At 37.5% G+C, this 21,700-nt stretch overlaps 1 protein-coding gene across 10 annotated transcripts in view; it reads left to right on the top strand.

The window, feature by feature from the left end:
• Positions 1-21,370, top strand: part of LOC126336656 (dual 3',5'-cyclic-AMP and -GMP phosphodiesterase 11-like) — a 2,376,149-nt gene extending 2,354,779 nt beyond the window's left edge. For 6 of the 10 annotated variants that reach the window (XM_050000585.1, XM_050000584.1, XM_050000581.1 and 3 more), the window contains 3 exons: positions 8,698-8,772; positions 10,646-10,729; positions 20,447-21,360. In XM_050000585.1, coding sequence (XP_049856542.1) covers positions 8,698-8,772; positions 10,646-10,729; positions 20,447-20,572 — 285 coding nt within the window. In that variant the 3' untranslated portion in view covers positions 20,573-21,360. Of the gene's footprint in view, positions 1-8,697; positions 8,773-10,645; positions 10,730-20,446 lie in introns of all 10 variants that reach the window. The other 4 variants (XM_050000582.1, XM_050000588.1, XM_050000589.1 and 1 more) reach the window with 3 other exon arrangements.
• Positions 21,371-21,700: the final 330 nt, after the last annotated feature.

Raw genomic sequence — 21,700 nt, 5'->3', positions numbered from 1 at the left:
TCACCCAAAATTTGTCTTAGTATATTTTGTTCATCTTCACATCTGCAGTCATTCAAATGCTCAGACATTGGCCATTCTACACAATTTTGTTAATTTTTTAAACAATTGCTCCAATTCTTGAGCTCACAGATCAATGGGGACATCCATCACCTTCAACTTCTTCCTTTTCAAAAACCATTTGTGCCATGTGGTATGGTATTATACCAAACGCCTCCTTTAACTTGTGAAGATATTCCATTGGCAACTTTTTTAATTTTGGGAGGAATTTTGGTTAATACGTTGCTTGATATTTAAGTTCACCATGCTCGCTCCACTGCTACAGAATAACATCTTTTGCAACCAAGGTTCAAAAACAATCTAAAAAAAAGCTAAAAAGACAAAAATGAATGTTGGCTGCTCTTGATGGTTCAAAGTCAATTGCATCCCAGTACCAAACTCACTCCATGTGGCTGTGCCCTAGGAAGTGTGCAGTGCATAATGTTTGTGTAATTTACATGAATGTGGCTGAGAAAAGTTGTCAAAAAGCAACAGGTAAATCCTGTCATTCAAAGCCTGAAGGCATGAACAGCCACCAAATCTGCAAGTGCTGTGCTATGTACCCACTGTAGGCAGGGCAACACAGACATACTGATGCAGAAAGATGCACTACACATAGTTAACACATGCATCGCTGCCTGCTAGAGATAAAAAGCACCAAAATTTATCGATAGTAGATTCATGCTGTTTGACTAGAGAAATAGCAGGATCCCATGCAGCATTCAAGCAGAACTGTCTGTCCTTGTTTATAACCGTAAGCAATAGTTTAATTTTGATGGGATCACTTATAACGTTGTCCCAGTATGAACATTTTCAGTAAGTTGAATTTTGCAGCTCCCAGATATGGAAGCCAAGACATTTTAATTATTTGCACTAAAGCTGCTATTTATTTATTTATGTATTGTCTGAGCAGTTCCAGGCTTAGCCCATTTTCATTTGCTGCCTATTACAGAGAATACAATTTTGTGACTGGATGCACTGAATGTGGATATCATTAATAATATGCTCCAGATGATAATTACTGTTGTACTTTGTATTTGGGAGATACTTGGTGTGGGCAGTTCTATTTCTATCACCACACTTTTACAGCATGTCACAATTGTAGTGATACATTACTATTGTATATCAGGGTACGAACATAAGATATATTTGCCTAACTGTGGTACCTTCATTTTCCAGCATGATTTGATCCAAGTGACAGCAATATTTCATACCTAACACCCAAATATCCAGATGTCAGACACTCAGCTTGGTACAAAACATAGCACATCAATAGAGTGTCAGCCAAAACTCTGATTTAGTTTGGACTATGTGCTGTTGTCCAGCAGAATGGGCGTAATTGTTAATTAAAAGTGACACCAGAATCGACAAAGCACATCAAAAGCATAACTGTGAGCAGTCACTACATGTTGCTTCCATGGGGAAATTGATGGAGCACTAGTTTTTCATACTAAGGATCCCAGATTCAAATCCCAATGGGTTCAAAACCCAATGACAAGAAATTTTTTTTCTGTATTACACGTGAAAGTGCTTTACGGGACAACATGTTTATGGCAAGTAAAAGGGCTGTTTGGAGTTTAAAGCAATGTTCTCTTGGCAGTCTGCTTTTGCTCCATTTCTTTGAAAGTTGTAAACCTATAAAGGACATTTGTTGTTTCATAGAATATACAGTCAGAACAGAAAAACGAAGAAACAATTGCATCATATGTGTGGAAACAACAGTAACTGACGCAAACAAAATAATAAGATCAGTAATAAGTACATAACATTCAACTAATGAAGCAAAAGCAGACTGCCAAAAGAACATTGCTACAAATTCTGAAAGTTTTTTTACGTGTCAGGAAAATGTTCTCGTGGTGTTTGAATGTGGGACGTCAGCACACAGCAAGAAGTCAATCAGTGTTTTGGTTCATTCTCTATCGACATACAACTTTTTGTACCTATCTGAGTGTCTGACATCTGGAGGTTTGGGTTTAAGGGTGCACACACAGAAAGATAGCTGGCTACCTGTGCAAGGGGGCCCTGCTTGAGCTGGTTTGACGCAGCATGGAAAACATCCCCTTGTTATCTAATGAGGCAGCACACAATGACAGCTGGATGACAGCACTTTTGCGTTACTTGTAGTGTCATGTTGAAATGTCCAAAATTTCAATAATGGTCATACTTATTGTGATATTCCCATTTAAGTAAGACAATGCGTGAGATTCAAAAAAAGTGTGCAATGCAAAATTGAATATTTCTGTAGACTAAAGGGGAGGGCTCTGTCTATGTTTCAAATGTCAAGAGAGTGGAACTTACATAGCACTTATACTTGCGACTCCATGCACCTGAGAATGAAATATTCGAAACAGATGTCATCTCTCCCAAACTGTTCAGTGTATTAGATTTTGGCACATGAGAGCACGTAAAGAGGATAGTATTTTTCTTTGTGGTTAACATGCAGAACTCTCTTATCTATAGTGATGTAGCTCTGGTGTTGTTTTGATGGTTTTTATTTTATTTTTTCAGTTCTTACCACAATTTACAGAGCCTTTGACAGCCATTGAAAAGAGAATTTGCTAGTATGAAAATAAAAATGAAATCTCTTATTTTACTGCAAACTGAAACAATGAGATTTTCTGTAAGCTATTGACCTACCTAGTTGCCCATTGCTTGTTTAGTATTAATTGTTTTCCAATTATATCATTATAGCTACTGCAAGGCAAATTTGTCCAAATTGTGCTGTGTTTTGCTAAACAAGGAAAATTAAACCTGCTAATAAGAGGAACATAGCTGTTACTCATAACTGATGATGCTTCTTCAAATGTAGAAAAGGTTAACAATTTAGACAAAAATAACTTGGAAATTCTGCTGCAGAATCCAATAACCCACTGTATTTTTAATAATGAACTACTAGAATGGAAATGTACCAAAGGATTTTCTCCCAGTTCTTCATCTGAGAAATATCAAAACAATTTGCAGCAAAAAGTTTGGTTCCTTTTATCATTTAGAATGAAGCAGTGATCTTCTTCACTTTAATTGTCATTTGATGTGTTAAAGATATGTTATATGTACTTATAATCTATTTTAACTATATGGGTAGTTTCAAGCAGTCATTGAGTAATACCTACCATGTTTTTGTAACGTTGTTATCCACAGTACACGGGTGTGAATTTTTTTTAAGTCATCAATCTTCTGATTGATTTGATGCAGCCCATCATGAATTCCTCTCTTGTGCCAACCAGTTGGTCATGGAGTAGCACTTACAATCTACTTCCTCAATTATTATTACATGTATTTCAATCCCTGTCTTCCACTACAGTTTTTACCCTTTACAGCTCCCTCTAGTACCATGGAAGTTATTCCTTGACGTTTTAAAAGATGTGCTATTATTCTGTTCGATCTTCTTGTCAGCATTTTCCATATATTCCTTTTCTTCACCGATTCTTATTCCTTACCTTATCAGTCCACCTAATTTTCAACATTCTTCTATAGCATCACTTCTCAAATGCTTCATTTCTCTTCTTTTCCACTTTTCTTGCAGTCCACATTTAGCTACCGTACAGTGCTGTGCTCCAAACACACATTCTCCCGAAGTTTCTTCCTCAAATGAAGAATGGTGTTTGATGCTGGTTGACTTCTGTTGGCCATGAATGCCTTTTCTTGCCAGTCCCAGTCTGTTTTTTATGTCCTACATGTTCCATCCATCATGGATTATTTTGCTGCCTGGATAGCAGAATTCCTTAACTTCATTTACCTCATGATCACCAATTGTGATGTCAAGTTTATCGCTGTTCTCATTTTTGCTGTTTCTCATTACTTTCATCTTTCTTTGATTTACTGTCAAATCATATTCTGTACTCATTGTAATTTCTACTAGAACAATGCTATATTATTGCTGTCGAGTTGGACCCATTGAAACTCTTTCATAATTCTGAAGCAGTGAACACACTGGCAACTTGCAGATCCTTGCCAGCTGTTTGTCAGAATCGATATTTGTAGTAAGAATATTCACTCCTGCACCCTGTACAGGGATCAGAACAGATAAATCATATGGTACTTGCTATACTTTTTCATATGGATAACAGAGGTGTCAAAAGAAAATCCGTTGGTAAGTTTCATTCCCAGCTGTTCATTGTTAAAGATGCACTGCATTACAGGATTCACCTGAACTTGCAACAGAATTGACAATTTGTTTCCATCTAATTTGTTACACTTTTATTAACCAAAAATCACCACTGATGAGGCTTTTCAGAAAGAGAGAAGTTTAGCAAGCCAGACCAAAATAAGTCATTTCTTTTCTTTCAGTTTCAGAGTAGTCTTGTAACCCATTGTCTTTTTAATAACAAACAGGTGGTATTGAAACTTAGCATATGATTTTCTTTCTGCACCTTAACCTCCCGAAACAGTGATTTATGAAGTGAGGAACTGAGAACAAATCAGGTCAATAGCTTATCAAGAAGTACATCTTCGATATGAAAATAAGTGTATAATTTCTTCAGGTATGTTGTAGCAACCCACAGCAAATCTTATTGATAGCCCTTAAAAATTACGTTGTTTCATTACTTTATGAAGTGCTTGAGAGTACTTATCAAGGTTAAAATAGATTATAAATATACACAGGTGTCCAAAATGAAAGAAACAAACAGAAATTTTCGAAAGTTGCATTTATTTTGTGACAAAACATTATAAACAGGTGAGAGCAAACTAGAAACAATATAAAGAAGACAGAACATAAACAACTGCAACATGCATAATAGGAAACGAAAATGTTCCTCACTTTTTCCAACTTAACAGATTTGAACAACAGATTGCAACAACCAGTTAATGTGCTCACTATGGTGTGTGACCACCTCTGGAAGCAATACGCACCTGAGAACGATGGAGTATGCTGTGAATAATGTCATCAATGTCATGTTTCTGCCACGATGCCAATTCTTCCTGTGAAGCTGGTTGCAAGTCTCAGAGAATGGTTGCTGGATGTTGATGTGGTGCAACCCGTCTCACTTGGCATCCCAGGAAAGCCCTGTGGGATTCAAATAGGGACAGCGAGCAGGCCATGCCATTCATGCAGTATCTTCCATTTCCAAGAAAACATCAACCAGTCGTTCTCTGTGAGGTCGAGCACTTTCATCCATCAGTTTGAAGTCTTGGTGCACAGCACCTTGCAACAACCTTACACGAGGACTCAAGATCTCATCACAATACCTGACAGCAATTAAACTTTTCTCATACAATTTCGTGAAGAGGTGCTCGAGTGGTCAACATAATCCCTGAACACACCATTAGTGGTCCTCCTTGGTATTGGTCTCTTTCCACAATTTTTGGATCTCAAAATCATGTTCCACAATCCCTTCAGATGCCAATCCATCGAGAATCATTCTCCAGACCAAACCAGGACTCATCTGTGAAAAGAACATTGGCCCATTCTTTAACTGTCCGGGTGGCATGTTGATGACTCCAATCTAGACATTCCCTTCTGTAAAGATGCATAAGAGGCACTCACACAGCAGGTCTTCAGCAATAAAGACCACTCTGTTGAAGCCTTCTTTACACCATATGCCCCAATACAGCAAGTCCAGTGTATGCTGCGAGATGCGATGTCAGTTCCTGTGCACTACTAAGGTGGCACCATTGTGCTGCTACAGCCACACTTGGCCCTGCCCTGGTCTTTGGGATACAGTTCTGGTCTTTTTGCCACAGCCAAGAAACAACAGAGCTATTCACATTAAACCATTGGGCCACATGAGTTTTCGACTGCCCTGCTTCCATTCTCCCTATGCCCCTCCTCCACAGAGAGCATGGTAGACATCTTCTCTTTGCCATACTATATTCACTGTGATTATGGATGTGGGCCCACCCGGCAAACACCACTCCATTTGATAGATGCCCTGATGTCATTGTTGGCATGGTTTTCTGTTGACCGAAATGTCATCTTCCATGCAGAACATGATTATACGAACATCTGTTGACAGTCAGTATGATTATATCTTGAATTAGATGCAGGATAGAGGAATAGCAATTTGTTGCTTTAATTTTGGATACCAGTGTATATAGTCTACACTGAAGAGCCAAAGAAACTTGTAGACATGCCTAATATTGTGTAAGGCCCCTGCAAGCATGCAGAAGTGCTGCAACACAATGTGGCATGGACTCAACTAATGTCTGTAGTAGTGCAGAAGGGAACTGATACCATGTGAATCCTTCAGGGCTGTCGAGGGGGTGGAGTTCTCTTCTGAACAGCATGTTGCAAGGCATCCCAGATATGCTCAATAATGTTCATATTTGGGGAGTTTGGAGGGCAGCAGATGTGTTTAAACTCAGAAGAGTGTTCCTGGAGCCAGTCTGTAGCAATTCTGGATGCGTGAGGTGTTGCATTGTCTTGTTGAAATTGTCCAAGTCTGTCGGAATGCACAATGGACATGAACGGATGCAAGTGATCAGACAGGATGCTTACGTATGTGTCACCTGTCAGAGTTATGTCTAGACATATCAGGGGGCCCATATCACTCCAGATGCACACGGCCTATACCATTACAGAGCCTCTGTCAGCTTGAACAGTCCCCTGCTGATATTCAGGGTCCATGAGATTGTCTCCATACCCATACATGTCCATCTGCTTGATACAATTTGAAATGAGACTTGTCGGGCAAGGCAACATGTTTCCAGTCAACAACAGTCCAATGTAGGTGTTGATGGGCCCAAGCAAGGCGTAAAGCTTTGTGTCATGCAGTCATCAAGCGTACACTAGTGAGCCTGCGGCTCTTAAAGCCCATGTTGATGATGTTCCGTTGAATGGTTTGCACGCTGACACTTGCTGATGGCCCAGCATTGAAATCTACAGCAATTTGCAGAACGTTTGTACTTCTGTCATGTTGTACATTTGTCTTCAGTCACCATTGGTGCATTCTTGCAGGATCTTTTTCCAGCTGCAGTGATGTTGGAGATTTGATGTTTTACTGGTTTCATGATATTCGGGGTACACTCTTGAAGTGGTTGTATGGGAAAATCCCTATTTGATCACTACATTTGAGATGCTTTGTCCAATCACTCATGTGCTGACTATAAATTTTGATAACTTGCCATTGTAGCAGCAGTAACCAATCTAACAACTGCACCAGACACTTGTAGTCTTACATATGCATTGCTGACCACAGTGCCATAGTCTGCCTGTTCACGTATCTCTATATTTGAATACACATGCCTATAACAATTTCTTTAGTGCTTCAGTCTATCTTTAACACATTAAAAGATAATTATGATGGAGAAGTTCATCACATCACTCTGTGTGGGGGTAGGAACAGAAATATGGTACACCATTTTCTTCGAATTATTTTCTTGATTATTAGATGAAAAACAGCATATTCTGATCTGAGCTGCCAGAATTGGTAGTCATGTGTGTGTGTGATGTGATTGATAGTGTGAATGAAAGGTGTGTGTGTGTGTGTGTGTCTCTTCCTTTATCCAATGGAGGCTGTTGCTAAAAGCTTGTGTGTGTCATTTTTATGGTAAATAGCAGTCTGTCTGTTCCTACACTGTTAACATAAAAATCAAATCTGTTGGATGAATAGTTTGTGTAAAATCTTGTGAGAAAGACTAGGGAGCTAATGAAGTGTGCATGACAGTCTACCCATAACGGCACTACTACGCCTTGACTGACGAGCTAATTAGCATTCTCTGTGTGCACCTGTAGACACGTATAGCTCCACTGGACAGTGTGATGAGTCATTAGGCAATGTTACAGAAGGTACCTGTCAATCATTTGAGGTCGTGTATTTGGTGGCACAGTACTTTAGATTTTACACTACTGCCATTCCCTCAAAATAAGGTTCGTTATACAGTAACAAACTTATAGTAGGTGTAATGAGCAGTTTTTCTTCTGTCCATGTCACAGGATACCACTGTCATTGCAAGTACAATTTTGCAACATAATATGAATTATAATAAAATACTCAGAGATGGTCGCAGAAAAAGATGATATTTCATTAATGGTGAACGGTTTTGATCTATACAGGTTATCTTCAGATGATAAGGCATTTCTGAAACTTAAACATAAATTTTCTTTGAGGGAAATCAGGAATTAAAACACATTAACAATATTCAGAAACATAATATAAGTTATGATAAAAAAGCAACAGATTTATACCTTTCAGTTATCTTCTGAGACATTGAATAGAGCTGAAATGTGTGGCGGATGACACCTTCATCAACTGCTGAATGATGCAAGAGCACTTTGAGCTATAAAGGTGTAACTCCACCCACTTCACCTTCAGGTGCTTTGTGCTATTTAGCAGTTAACTATGGTGGTTCCTGACATATAGTTTAGTTCCGCTCATTGCCTCTGCAGATCACTGTTGGATATAAATATTTTTTGTTTTGTTGTCATTTATATTATTTTGTGAATACTGTTCATGTGTTTCAGTTTTTGATTTCCCTCAATGAAAATTTATATTAACATTTCAGGGGTGCCTTATGGTCTGAAACTAATCTGTATAGATTGAAACATGTCACCATTAATAAAATATCCCTAGCTTGCAATCAAGATTGAGTGTGTATTACACTTGGATTTAGACCACTGTTTCTTCCAAATATGTTATCAAAAATCATAATGTGAACTGTCTGAAAACATGATGTTCTTATGTAAACCAGTGTACCATGTGACAGTTGAGTATTTTGTTTTAGGTGGCAGAACTGGTGTCAAGTGAATTCTTTGAACAGGGTGATATGGAACGTCAGGAACTGAACATCACACCTATTGTGAGTACTATTCTTAAAATTCTAAAAGAAAATTTGGTATCATATTCAATAAAATTTTAAGCTTTTAGGATAACTGACACTATTTTTTCTACTGTGTGAGCATATTAATTCAGATATTCCATATCTTTTAATATCTCCATCTTTTCGTTATCTGCCAGATGCTCATCAGCTACCGTTATTTCCTCATTTTCAAATTAAGTGATAACTGAGTAATCGAGCTGAGTGTGGTGGAGCACACCTCTTTTAGAAAACAAGCTTTGTATCAAGTTCTCAACACCACAACTATTTTAGGATAACTAACATTATTTTTTGTACAAAGTGAGCATAATAATTCAGATATTACATATCTTTAAATATCTCGATCTTTTCATTATGTGGCCAAATGATCATCAGCTTCTGTCATTTCCTCAGTTTCAAATTGAGTGACAACTGAGAAATCACAACTATTTTATTGGCATATGAAAGTGGGCTGAGTAGTATGTTTCTAGTCATAAATTCAAACAAAAATATTCCGTTCATGTTTAATTAAACATGTCTGCCACCATTTTTCTTATTTATTTCATGAAAAATATATCTCATCTACAGTTATAGTATGATTTAAAGGTAAGAGTATTTGTCATACTAAATAAGGAATGTTAAGGCAGGCCACACTTATTATTTTTGGTGAAACACTTTATCTTAAAATTTCAGCTATCCAAGAAACATTTCTGGAACTTGATCCTTTAGGATAGCTTCTAACTCTTTCAGTGATGCTTTTTCAATCTCACTCGTATCTGTAAAATGAGGAACCTCTGATGGTTTCTTTAGTTTTGGAAAGACGAAGTCACATGGGGCCATTTCTTGCATGTATGGAGACTGGAGCATTGCATATTATTTTTGACCAAACCTTAAAAAAAAGTGAGCAAATGTGTTATTGTGGTGAAAAAGTCATTAATTCTTATGCCAAGAATTCAAGCATCCCCTCCCCCCTTTCCCCATGATTGCTTCATGCAAACTTGTGAGTAGTACTCCTTGTGGCGAGAACGCTTGGCACATTATGCTGTTAAAATCAAGGGAGGCATTGAGTATGTGTTTCACATTTGACTGCACTTGTTGAGTTTCTTTCTTACTTGGCAGTCCAGGATGCTTATCCTCAAATGACTGAGCCTTGGTTTCAATGTTATATCAGGAAACACCTGTTTTATCACCTGTTTCAGCACATTTTAATAGTTCTGCATTATTGTTGACTTCATCTAATGACTTGTGACCAACTTACATTCACTGATGTTTGTTTTCAAAATTCAACAATTTTAGAATAAACTTCAGTATCATATCCTTTACAACCAAAACTTCTCCAGAAATTTTTAATGATGGACCACTTGATGCCAACTTCATCAGCAACTTCTCTGACTGTGATTTGGAAATCATTCATAATAATTTCTTTAACTTTCCCCATGATTTCATTGGTTGATGATATGCTGAGGCATCCAGGGTGCTCATCAATTTCAGTGTCTTTGTGGCCTTCTTCAAAACACTTACACCACTCATAAACTCTTCCTTCACCCGTAGCAAGCTCACCGAAAGCTGTGTCTAACACTTCTAATACTTGATCCATTTTTATACAAAATAAACAAACATCAACACTACAAAAATACATGTAACCTTTCTGATAGCTGATGTCTGACTAAATATCCAATTTGGCTAACAATGTTCAGATGATTTTTGGGCATGTTCATCAACACAGCAGTGAAATATTACACTAATTGGACTAGTACAATATGTGAAATTACAATATGCACATTACTTTTTGACCACACCTCTTACCTGCTAGTGTTCTTTTTTCTAAATTTACTGCTTATTTTATACCCAGGGTAATGCTTCACATTTCTTACAGGATCTAATGAACCGAGAAAAGGAAGACCAGTTGCCCCTAATGCAAGTTGGATTTATAGATTCCATATGCCTTCCAATATATGAGGTAAGAGATTATTTTTAAGTTCATACCACTGATGCTTAACTGTCGTCCAGACTGAATTATCTCCCTTTCAAATATCCTTGCTGTGTAGCTCATTTATGAGAGTAACTTCACCTTTCTGAATATTTGAAGAGTGGAGGTGGAAAACCTTCTAAGTGCCATATGTGACATTTGTCAGGAGGCATTTTATCCCTGTTTTTAGATAACTAATTTGTACCCAAAAAATTGAGAAAATATTCTGATACAACAGATTTATGCTGTGCACCATATCAATAAAAAAAATAATGAGAAAAATTAGAAACTTTACTGATAATGTTCTAAGTTCCTTATCAGGTAACTGACTGCTTCTAAGTGCCAATATGAAAGCTCTTGCAAGATGATTCTTGCAAAGAATAAAACAACCAGTCATTGTTAATATGTCTATTTATTTACACAAATACTGTCATTACCATTTTCAAAATGATATGTTGATCATAAGATGGTTTTTCATGTTTGTATTACATTTTTTGTTGTTCACATTATTTGTTGGCTGTTTTCTTTCTCAGTAATTAATGTAACCAACAAGAAATGTAACAGAAATATGAAAAGCCACCTGAAGATGAACCTGTCAGTTGAACACTGGTAACAGTGCTATTTTTATAAACAAATACCATCATCAAAGGTGGCTGGTTGCTGTTGCCTTCTTTGCAAGAATTAATTTGTATTTTGTACAGAGCCACTGTCTCAGAAATGTCAGGTTTTGGAAAAATAACAGGAAGAAAAAGATTTGTTCCAAGTACCATTAATAATGAAGTACTGCATTTAATTTGTGATAACACAAATTCAGAAACACAATGTTAGATTAAAAATATCTGTGCCTGGCAAGAACACGTAATCAAGGAACAAACAAAGGTTGTTGTGAGTTACAAAGGTCACTAATTTGACACCTGCACAGCTGATTGAGAGGGTGTTCAGTCTGCGAAACTTGGGGAATTAAGTTGATGTAATGTGTTATTTTTCCTAGAAATGACTGGAACTGTTTTGAAGTTGGCATCTTTATGATCAAGTTGACATGGTTGTGTGTGCACATGATATCTTTATGAATATAGAATGCACCCCAGGTGGTTGATGCTGGGGACACAGAAACTGCACTTTTACAGTTGGCAATGGCTGTTTGAAAAAGGATTTCAAGATACTAGTGATGTTCTGCATATGTCGCCCCCCCCCTAATGATAATAACCCAGTTAGTTGAGACAGTGCAGAATACCATGAATCAACGGTTCCAAATGCTTTTGTATAATGATGGGTGATTTCACAATACCAGACAGCAAATGATTACACCACCTACACAAGCACATTAGTGTACCGTATTTACTCAAATCGAAGCCGCACTTTTTTTCCAGTTTTTGTAATCCAAAAAACCACCTGCAGCTTAGAATCGAGTGCAAAGCCAGCAGAAATTCTGAAAAAGGTTGGTGGGTGCCGCCACAACTTACTTCTGCCATCGAATATATGTAGCGCTACACAGGCATGCTTTGTAGGCACAAAGATAAATACTGGCGCCAAAACCTCTGCGTCAATTAAAAAAAAAAAAAAGTGCAGTGGTAGTGCGCACAAAAGCAAGCCATGCCGCGAGTGGTGACAGGCTGTAAACACGTACTATAACAATGCATGACACAGTACAGTAACGCATTTTCAGCTTAGGGTGACGTAAACACCTTTAACAAAGAAAACTGCACTTATCAGATCAAAGAAAAATAAGCTATCAATTCCAACCAGACAAAGCACGTGGAAAAGGAAGGGTACCCGTATAAATCCGGACAGAGCGCCTGATGCATAGCAATGGCTACCTGGTAAAGCTTAACTGCTAACTTACGACTCAAACCAAACTACTGTAGCTGTATCGTCATTCATTTGACCTAAATTGTGTCTCATATTACAATGGACCAACTTTGTTTCGATTTGGAGATGCGGCCTATAATTCTTCTCTCCCCTTGAATTTCGAGTCTCAAATTTCAGGTGCGGCTTAGATTCGGGCAAATATTTTCTCCTTGATTTCGAGTATCATTTTTCAGGTGTGGCTTAGATTTGAGTGCGGCTTAGATTTGAGTAAATACGGTATTTAAAACTAGGAACTTCCATGAATATCATCAAGCAGCAGTTTAAGGTATACACCTTTTAAATCAGTTTTCAGTAAATAGTGGTCCCTAGATCATTTGGACAACAAGTCCTCTAGGTGAGGCACTAGAGTATATGCCAGTGTCGCTGACACGTAATTAACTTGGTCCTGTACTGTGAACCCAAAACTGGTAAGGACCTCTCAGCTGAAAATGTTATTAACAGTAGGGGAGTACCCAACCAAGAGGGTTAGTTTGTGTCCAATGTGTTTATATTTAGCTGCCAATGACAGTTCTCTGAGAAGAGGACTGAACCTGCAATAATAAGACAGGACACAGTGGTGGGCCCAGTGCAGCAAAGGGGAACCAAGCTGCTGATATTCCTTGTGGATTAAACACGTGACTGGGCCCGTGGACAGCTGGACAAGTTAAATGGCATCAGAGCCAGTGTGAGCTTGCTTGCTGGTTCTGTGGTCATGATTGTGTGTACCACAGAATTTTTCTTCTGTTACCTTGGAGAAAATAGCTGGTGGGCCAGTTGACAGATGACAGGCAGGTGAAAGCTCTTGCCACAGGCCCAACATTTTGCTGCATGATGTAGGCATCAGCTTCCATTATATTCACTGCCACATTCCAGGCAGAACTAAAGGTTCTTCAACATACATGTCATACATCACAATGCCAAGAAGGGAGGGAGCTTGTGATCCACCCAAAATTACAAAAAAAGGTCTTGCAACATTGATGAGGGAGCAAAATAGGCAATAGGCAACATAATAAGTATTTCACAAAACACTAGCAGTCTGGTGAGATATGAGGGGCATAAGTACATGAAGATGATGAGTTTGAAATCATGAGTTGGCTGGTGCTTGGATGGTGACTAACAGTCTGGGAAAGCTTAGTGTCATTTGTAAAAACTTTCTGAGCCTCCGAAACAACCTCAGAAGAATTAGCAATTGGAAGTACTTTACCAAGACTACGAATGGATTTAGCTACAGCTTTTGTGGTGACCTCCCAGTCAGCGGTAAGATGCACAATCCCATCTCAAATAAGTGATTCCATATAGGAGACTTTTCTGACATCTGAAATTGTGCTAGCTAAGACAATTCACTAGGGTCCAAAAGAGGTTTCAATTTTTGCACCACTTCGTATAAACAAGTAGTAGAACACAAAAGCAAAGCACTTTGCTGCCTGCAAGACAGTAGAGTACTAGACTTGGCACCTCTCAGATGACTTGCTGAAAGCAGAAAATGGCTTTGGGGGGGGGGGGGGGGGGTGATGTGTTTGTTGCTGTTGAGACATGAGCTGTAGAAAAGTGGCCTGTTGCTGCCAAAGTTCCATTAACTTGAAGTCCATAATATTGAAACCAGAGGCAAAAATATTGCCATAAGCATGATAAGGTAAGAACCTATTACCACTAAATGACCACACCTCGCACAGATGTGTTATCAGGGAACAAAGCTGAAGTTGTCGCGAGCAGAGTGCTGTATAAACATGAAGAACATAAGCCAGAAAGTCTGTGTCTAAAGCAGGGATAGCAGCTAGGAGAGATCTAACAGAGCTCATGTTGTGTACTGAATAAAACTGGCCAGTGGTCGCTCACTTTGCTCTATGCTGCTGTTGGGTCAGCACACGTGGCCCTGTGGTCATACCTCTGGTGGCACAGGACAGATGCTCTATGTAGTGCCTTGTGTCTGCTGTTGATATCCTGCACCTGCAGGGATATTAAAAAGTTTTTAACCAGTGGAACTGCTGTTAACAAGAACAAATTCTTATATCTTTTAAATTTTAGAACTCCATGGTGAAGCACAGTTTGGCACAAAGTCCATTTGCCATCTATTAATTAATGTTTGAAAGACTTTCCCTGTGGTTTGCTGCTGGGCCAAGTCAGGAACATGCAGCAGAGTACCATGAACACAGTAGCACGGAAATTGTGTTTTGTGAAAAAATGACACTTGGAATATTTTCCATTAATTCTATATTTGTAAATAATAAATATGTTTATATATGTGTAAAAGGATTCAGAATTATCAACACTTACAATACAAGGGTGTAACAATTTGTGGGGATGTGAAATGGAATGATCATGTAGCCTTATTCATAGGCAAAGCATTTATTTATTGGTGCTGGGGAAAATGTCTGTCTACAAAGGAGATTGCTTATGCAACACACACATGATCCATTCCAGAATAATGCTCAAGTGTGCAGAACCCATACCAAATAGGTCTGACAGGGAATGACAAATCTGTTGCCTCAGGTTTGTTTGTCTCAAGGGAAAGCATCAGGGAACACTGGAAAACAGTAACTGGCAGTCACTTGAAGGCAGTGTTAGCAAACCTGTGAAAGCCTACTTAACAGAGTTTCATGAAGCAGTGTTAAGTGAGGAATGTAGGAATATATTGTATCATTCCTACACACAAATATTTTCATTTTAGATCAATGCACTATATGCTTTATCATTAAAATTATATTTGAGTCAAAGTTGGTCTAAATTAAAGATGGAGGTGATGAAGTTATCAAGGAAATAAGGAAAGACATAAATTATGTTAGCTGGATCATTTTGCTATTACAGTCTGAAGGACATATTTACATCAAGAAACCTTTGTAACAAATATAAAGTTTATACAATTATCTTGTGTAACTCTGGATTTATCAGAGACATGGAGCACACTCAAATTAATGGGAGACAAACAGAATATTCCACTGGAAGAAAATTAAAAAGAAGTGGGGACCCATTAAGGAAGAAACAGACTAGATAATTATTGTGAGCCATTTGACATCCACAGCTGGGTAAAGGCCTTTAATAGACTTTTCCAAGAACTACAGTCATCAGTTATACACATCCATGTGGCTCCTGTATGTTTCTTTAAGTCATCTATCCTTCATTCCAGTAGGTCATTGTCTCAGTCATTTCTTATCACTTGGAAACCAGCACCTTGTATCTAATATTATAATGGTTGGACAGCCTCAAATATACAATGACACATCCAGTGGTGAAAAGAAGGAAGCCTTCTGATATTGATGCAAAAAAATGACTGAATGGAGGATTGAAATTGATAGCTTTCATCATCATGCACAATCACCAGTCCATTAAAGTAATTTTATTGAGCATTTTAATGTTCCAGTTTGTTTCAGCTTCGCTTTATTGGTTATTGTTGGTTCTCGCATCTTCTTTACTCTGACAGTTATCAACACTATTATTTATTGGCATATTCCCTTGTTTTCATGGATTGTTCCTCTACTTCCTGACAATAGTTTCGCAATTATGATTTCTGTTTTCTTTTATTGTCATTGGTGTTGTTCCTTACTTTGAAAGATGTGTCACTTTCACCTTTCCAACATTTCAATTATTTCTCTACCAATATTACGTGAAGGAAAGTTGCTACTCACGTTATAGCGGAGATGCTGAGTCACAGTTAGACTGTCAATTATAGCTTGTGGCCTTTAAGGCCTTTGTCAACAATAGACACACACGTACACACTCACACAAACGCATTTCACACACATGACTGCCATTTATTTCTGTGGCAGATCAGTCACTACTGCACAGGTAGATTTAAATATATGAGTACTACAAATAATTTGCAGCTCTATATTGCACATCATAAACTAAAGTTCAGGTCTTTGGTGTAGCAGGAAAACATTGTTGCCACACACTGCATTTAGTTGTCTAACTTCATCAACTGTGAATTTTCTGTGGCATACAACTAGAAGATTGGAAGTACAGCAAAGACTGGCTCATGCTGAGTCACAGCTCATCATTCCTCTGATTAATTCACTGACTGTATAAAAATTTACTGTGTACTAGAATGCATTCATTTGCAGAATCTTTCATCAAGGTAGCATGCATGGCAAGAGATCAGCAATATTTTTATTCACTTATCATGGATAATAGAAGGGCGCTCAGATGGTTCTCGGATCCAAGAGCTGGCTGAACTGCAGTAGTAAGTTCTGTGATACTTAATGGGTCAGGAAACCTATATTGGAAAAACTGATTAGATGTCATATGAGGGGAAGTGTTCAACGCAGTTGACAAAAATATTGCCTCTATTGAGGTTGAAGTTGAGTCTGACAGTGAATTTAACTGGTCACCTATAATAGGACTAGGTGAAATGAAGTTAGTTGTTATAACAACAAAAATAATCAATTTTTGACAAAATAATTTAATTGGATGGATAAAAAAATCTACTCATGCACTTGGTGAGTAGAAGTTAATTGTTAGGTATTTTTACCACCCACCTGATTCCATTGTGACCATTTTACAATCATTTAAAGAAAGTCTACAGTCAGTGGTGCTTAAATATCCTGATCATGCAATACCAGTTGTAAATAACTTTTAACCTACCAAGTATAGACAGGGACGTCTATGGGTTCATTGTGGGGGAGGGGCTACAGACATACAGACTTGTCAAGTACGTTTGAACACATTTTCTGAAAACTGTCTTCACCTGTTAGTTTGGCAGCCCACATGCAGTGGAAATACCTAAGACCTTGTAGCTATAAACAGGCCAGACCTTATCGACAGCATCAGTATAGAGACAAGGATTAGTGGTCACACTGTCATTATAGCAACTGCGTTCACAAAAGTTAATAAAAACATTAGGAGAGAGTTTCTGCTAGAAATTGCTGATAAGCAGTTGTTAGCATCTCACTTAGACAGTGAACTGACATCACATAGTTCCAATAAGATGGACATTGAGGAATTATGGATAAAGTTTATGCAGATTGTAAATTGTTGTATAAAGAACTATGTACCTAGTAAGTAGATTAAGGTTGGAAAAGACCCACCAGGCTTTAATAATGAAATTCAGAAAATGCTGAGGAAGCAAAGGCTGTAGCACTCTTGGTTTAAAAAGAAGGTGCAAATGATGACAGGCAATTGTTATTAGAGATTTGTGCATCTATGGAAAGATTTATGTGCCACTCATACAGCTATTACCACCATAATACAGTAGCAAATGATCTGTCCGGCAACCCAAGAAAATTCCGGTCCTATGTCAAACAGCTAAACTGGTCCAAGACTACCATTCAGTCTGTTGTTGACTAGTCTGATGTGGAAGTTGAAGATAGTAAAATGAAAGACAAAGTTTTAAATTGCACATTTAGGAAATCATTCACACAGGAGAATTGTGCAAACATACCACTGTTTGATCATCAAACAGAGTCCAGTATGGAGGACATAATAATAAACACTCCTGGTGTAGAGAAACAACTGAAAGAGTTCAAAACAAATAAGTCATCATGCCCAAAAGGAATCCCAGTTTTGTTTTAGAAAGAGTAGTGTACAGCATTGGCTCCTTACTTAACTTGCATTAACTGCAAATCTCTCACCCAGTGTGAAGTCCCAAGCAACTGGAAAAAAACACAGGTGACTCCTGTGTGTAAGAAGGGTAAAAAAATGGATCCACAAAATTACAGACCAGTATTTCTAGTGTTGGTTTCCTACAGAATTATTGAACATATTCTCAGTTTGAATGTAATAGAGTTTCTTGAGACTGAGACGCTTATGTCCAGAAATCAGTATGGCCGTAGAAAGCATCGCTGATGGCAGAATTTAGCTTGCCCTGTTTTTGTATGATATACTGTGAACTGGGATGGAGGGCAACAAGCAGATTCCATATATTTAGATTTTTCAGGAAGCATTTGACACCTTGTGCCACTGCAGACTGTTAACGGAGCTACAAGCATATACAATAGATCCCCACGTATGTGAGTGGCTCAAAGATTTATTAAGTAATAGAAGCCAATATGTTGTCCTCAATGGTGAGTGTTCATCAGAGAAAATGGTATCATCAGGAGTGTCCCCAAGAAGTGTGACAGGCCCACTATTATTTTCCGTATATGTAAATGAGCTGGTAGATGAGGAGGGCATCAGTCTGTGATTGTTTGCTGGTCATGCTGTGGTATACAGGAAGGTGCTGAAGGTGAATGACTGTAGGAGGATACAAGATGACCTAGACAAAATTTCTAATTAGTGTGATGAATAGCAGCTTGCTCTAAATGTAGAAAAATATAAGTTAGTGCAGATGAGTAGGAAAAAATGAGCCCATAATGTTCAAATAGATCATTAGTAGCATGCTGCTTGACAGTCACATCAGTTAAATATCTAGCCACAATGTTGCAATGCAATATGAAATGGAACGAGCAAGTGAGGATTGTAGAAAGAGAAAGGAGGATGAATGATAGAATTCTGTTTATTGGGAGAATTTTAAGAATGTGTGATTCACCTGTAAAGGAGATGCATATAGGACATTATTGTGACCCAATAAATAATAATAAATTCACTGGTTTTAATAAGACTAGTGATGGGTGTTGGAAGAAAGTTTGACAGCAAAAATGGTTGTTTTACCTCTAAGGCTCTTGGATGTAATTTTGAGAGACCTACAGAAAGGGAATGAGGGGATGTTATATTAAAATGGCAAAATTGTGCTTCTGAAGTAAATGAAGTAATTGGAAGCTATGCCAAGTACAGTGTTTATCATGTGGCGAACTAAGGATGAAGAAAGGGTAAATAAAACTAAATTAAATAGGGGAAATTTAGTAAGCAACAAAGAGGTGGAAGGATCTTCAGAAATAAACAGAATACAATAATTATCACAAAATGAAATAAAATATGAGCCAACACTAAATGAAGTTCAAAAACACAAAGAAGCAATTTACTTAAGCGTGAAAGAGTAGTATAAAACACAAAAAGTAACGAAGGGGGGAGCTGAGTTGTGGTGTAGTTAAATATCAGTAAGTAATAAACCATTGCAGTACTTTCTCTCTCTCTCTCTCTCTCTCTCTCTCTCTCTCTCACACACACACACACACACACACACACACACACACACACACACACACACGCACACACAAAATCAGTTTGTGGTCTAATTTTTCAACTGTTTTCTGTTCAGCACCATGTCATTGTGAGGACTTAAATCCAGATGTTGTTGTACATGGTCTTTAGGCTCCATACATTTGTAATAATATCTGAATTCTGGATGAAATTTTATTGAAACTGTATAAAAAGTTGACTTTTCCCCCCCCTAATCTCTGAACGGGGGGGGGGGGGGGGGGGGGGTGTTCAAAAGGTTACAATTTCATAATCTGTTCGGCATGCTGTAAGCAGTACTACTGCAACCTTGCAAACAACAGTTTCTAAGGATGTTGTTGGCATTAGCAAGAATCTTCTATATTTAAGTTTGTATTGTGCTTTAAAAAGATCCATTGTTTGACAACTAATGTTCTTCACAAGAATTATAATGTACACAGTTTATGACATGACTTAATCACACACCAAAAAGCTTTTTGTATTTTTCCTTACAATAATATTTTAATGGGAATGACTGGGAATAGGTTGTAAAGAGAAGCAGATTTTTTTAATGTCTTGGTGCATGGTATTCAAACTACTACATGTTATTAATAAAACAGTTGCAAATGAAAGAGCTACTCAGCTACAGGATACTGCTGCTGCTTATGCAGCAGTGTATACTTTGTATTTATGTTGTGAGTTTTTCAGTGGGAAATTCTTGTTTGTGTCTATATTTTAATAATGGGAGATTATTTTTGATTAACTCCTCTTTGTACACACTAACAGATATTTGAAATGTCAGTTGCAATATGAGACTTCCTTTTGTAATTACAGGCTTTTGCAGCCCTGTCAGATAAACTGGAACCTTTGGTGGAAGGTGTACGACAGAACAGAGTAAACTGGCTGCGACTTGCTGGTGTATCACAGGATGAAGACCATAATGAACTGGAAGAACTATAGTTGACACAGGTCACAATTTTTCTGTATTGCCAGGGGCATGGAGAGTCTTTAAGGAAGACATACATGCACCAGTGGAAGTTTTTACAAACCAAAGTTCAAAAGTAGTACATACTTCAGTTTCTGTGTCTCATGTGTGTATGTATGTATGGATGTGTATATGAGTGAGAGAGAATGTTTGTATAAATGTATGTTACTGTGTTGGATGTGGTACCATTATTGCCAACCCTTCTGTCTCTAGCAGTTTTTGTAAGTAAAATTTGTACAGATTGTGTAAATTATATGTATATTTGGTGTACTTTAATGTAAATTGCCATTCCATTCTGCTGTTTATTTATTTATCATTTGTTTTGATGCCATAACCTAAGACTCAGTAACTGAGTCTTTGATCATAGTATTTCTACTCAGGTTTAACTTTTGAAGTGTCTTGTTATAGATGCTTAGTAATTAAACAATTAATTTAATGCCAAAGGATACTTGTTTTCAACTTGGAGTAATGTGTTGTAAAAGAATTATTTTCAGTTCCTCTTTGTGCAATAATTATTTCATAAATGTGTTTCCCACCATCTGTTTTTCTGTTTGAATGCTATCACCATTTTTTGTTTTTTTAAAAATTTGTTCACATTCATTTATCTGGAAATGTGAGAACAGTTTTGTATCACTGGACCAACAACTGATGTATATTTTCTAAAATTTCGCAGTTTTTAATTGAAGTATTATTTCAAGTTGGAATTAACTTTTTATTTTACATCATTTGATGTAGAAAATAAAATATTTAAATTATTGCAGAATTGAATCTTATTTCTGTTTTCCTTTTTACCTCTGTTGGTTATTATGGCTGAAAGTGGGTTGTGCAGGTTATGAATTATTTTCTATGAAACTGCATCACAACCTCGGGCAACATGGAAACACTTTCTATAATTTGTGCTACTTCAGCAACACTGAAATGGGGTTGTGCATAGAACTAACAGTGAATACCTCTGAGCAATCAATTTCCAAAGACATGAACTCCTCTAACGAAATGTATTTAGTTTTTTGTGTAATACGGGCAAATCCTAGGTATTTACTAGTCAAGAGCCTAACCTATTTGTTTTTTAAATGAGCTGTAGGTTTACATCACAGGTATTCTGT

Source organism: Schistocerca gregaria, chromosome 2, assembly GCF_023897955.1.
Source record: "Schistocerca gregaria isolate iqSchGreg1 chromosome 2, iqSchGreg1.2, whole genome shotgun sequence".
Taxonomy (NCBI): domain Eukaryota; kingdom Metazoa; phylum Arthropoda; class Insecta; order Orthoptera; family Acrididae; genus Schistocerca; species Schistocerca gregaria.
Note: the sequence above shows the minus strand (reverse complement) of the source record. Positions and strands in the feature narration are given on the sequence as shown.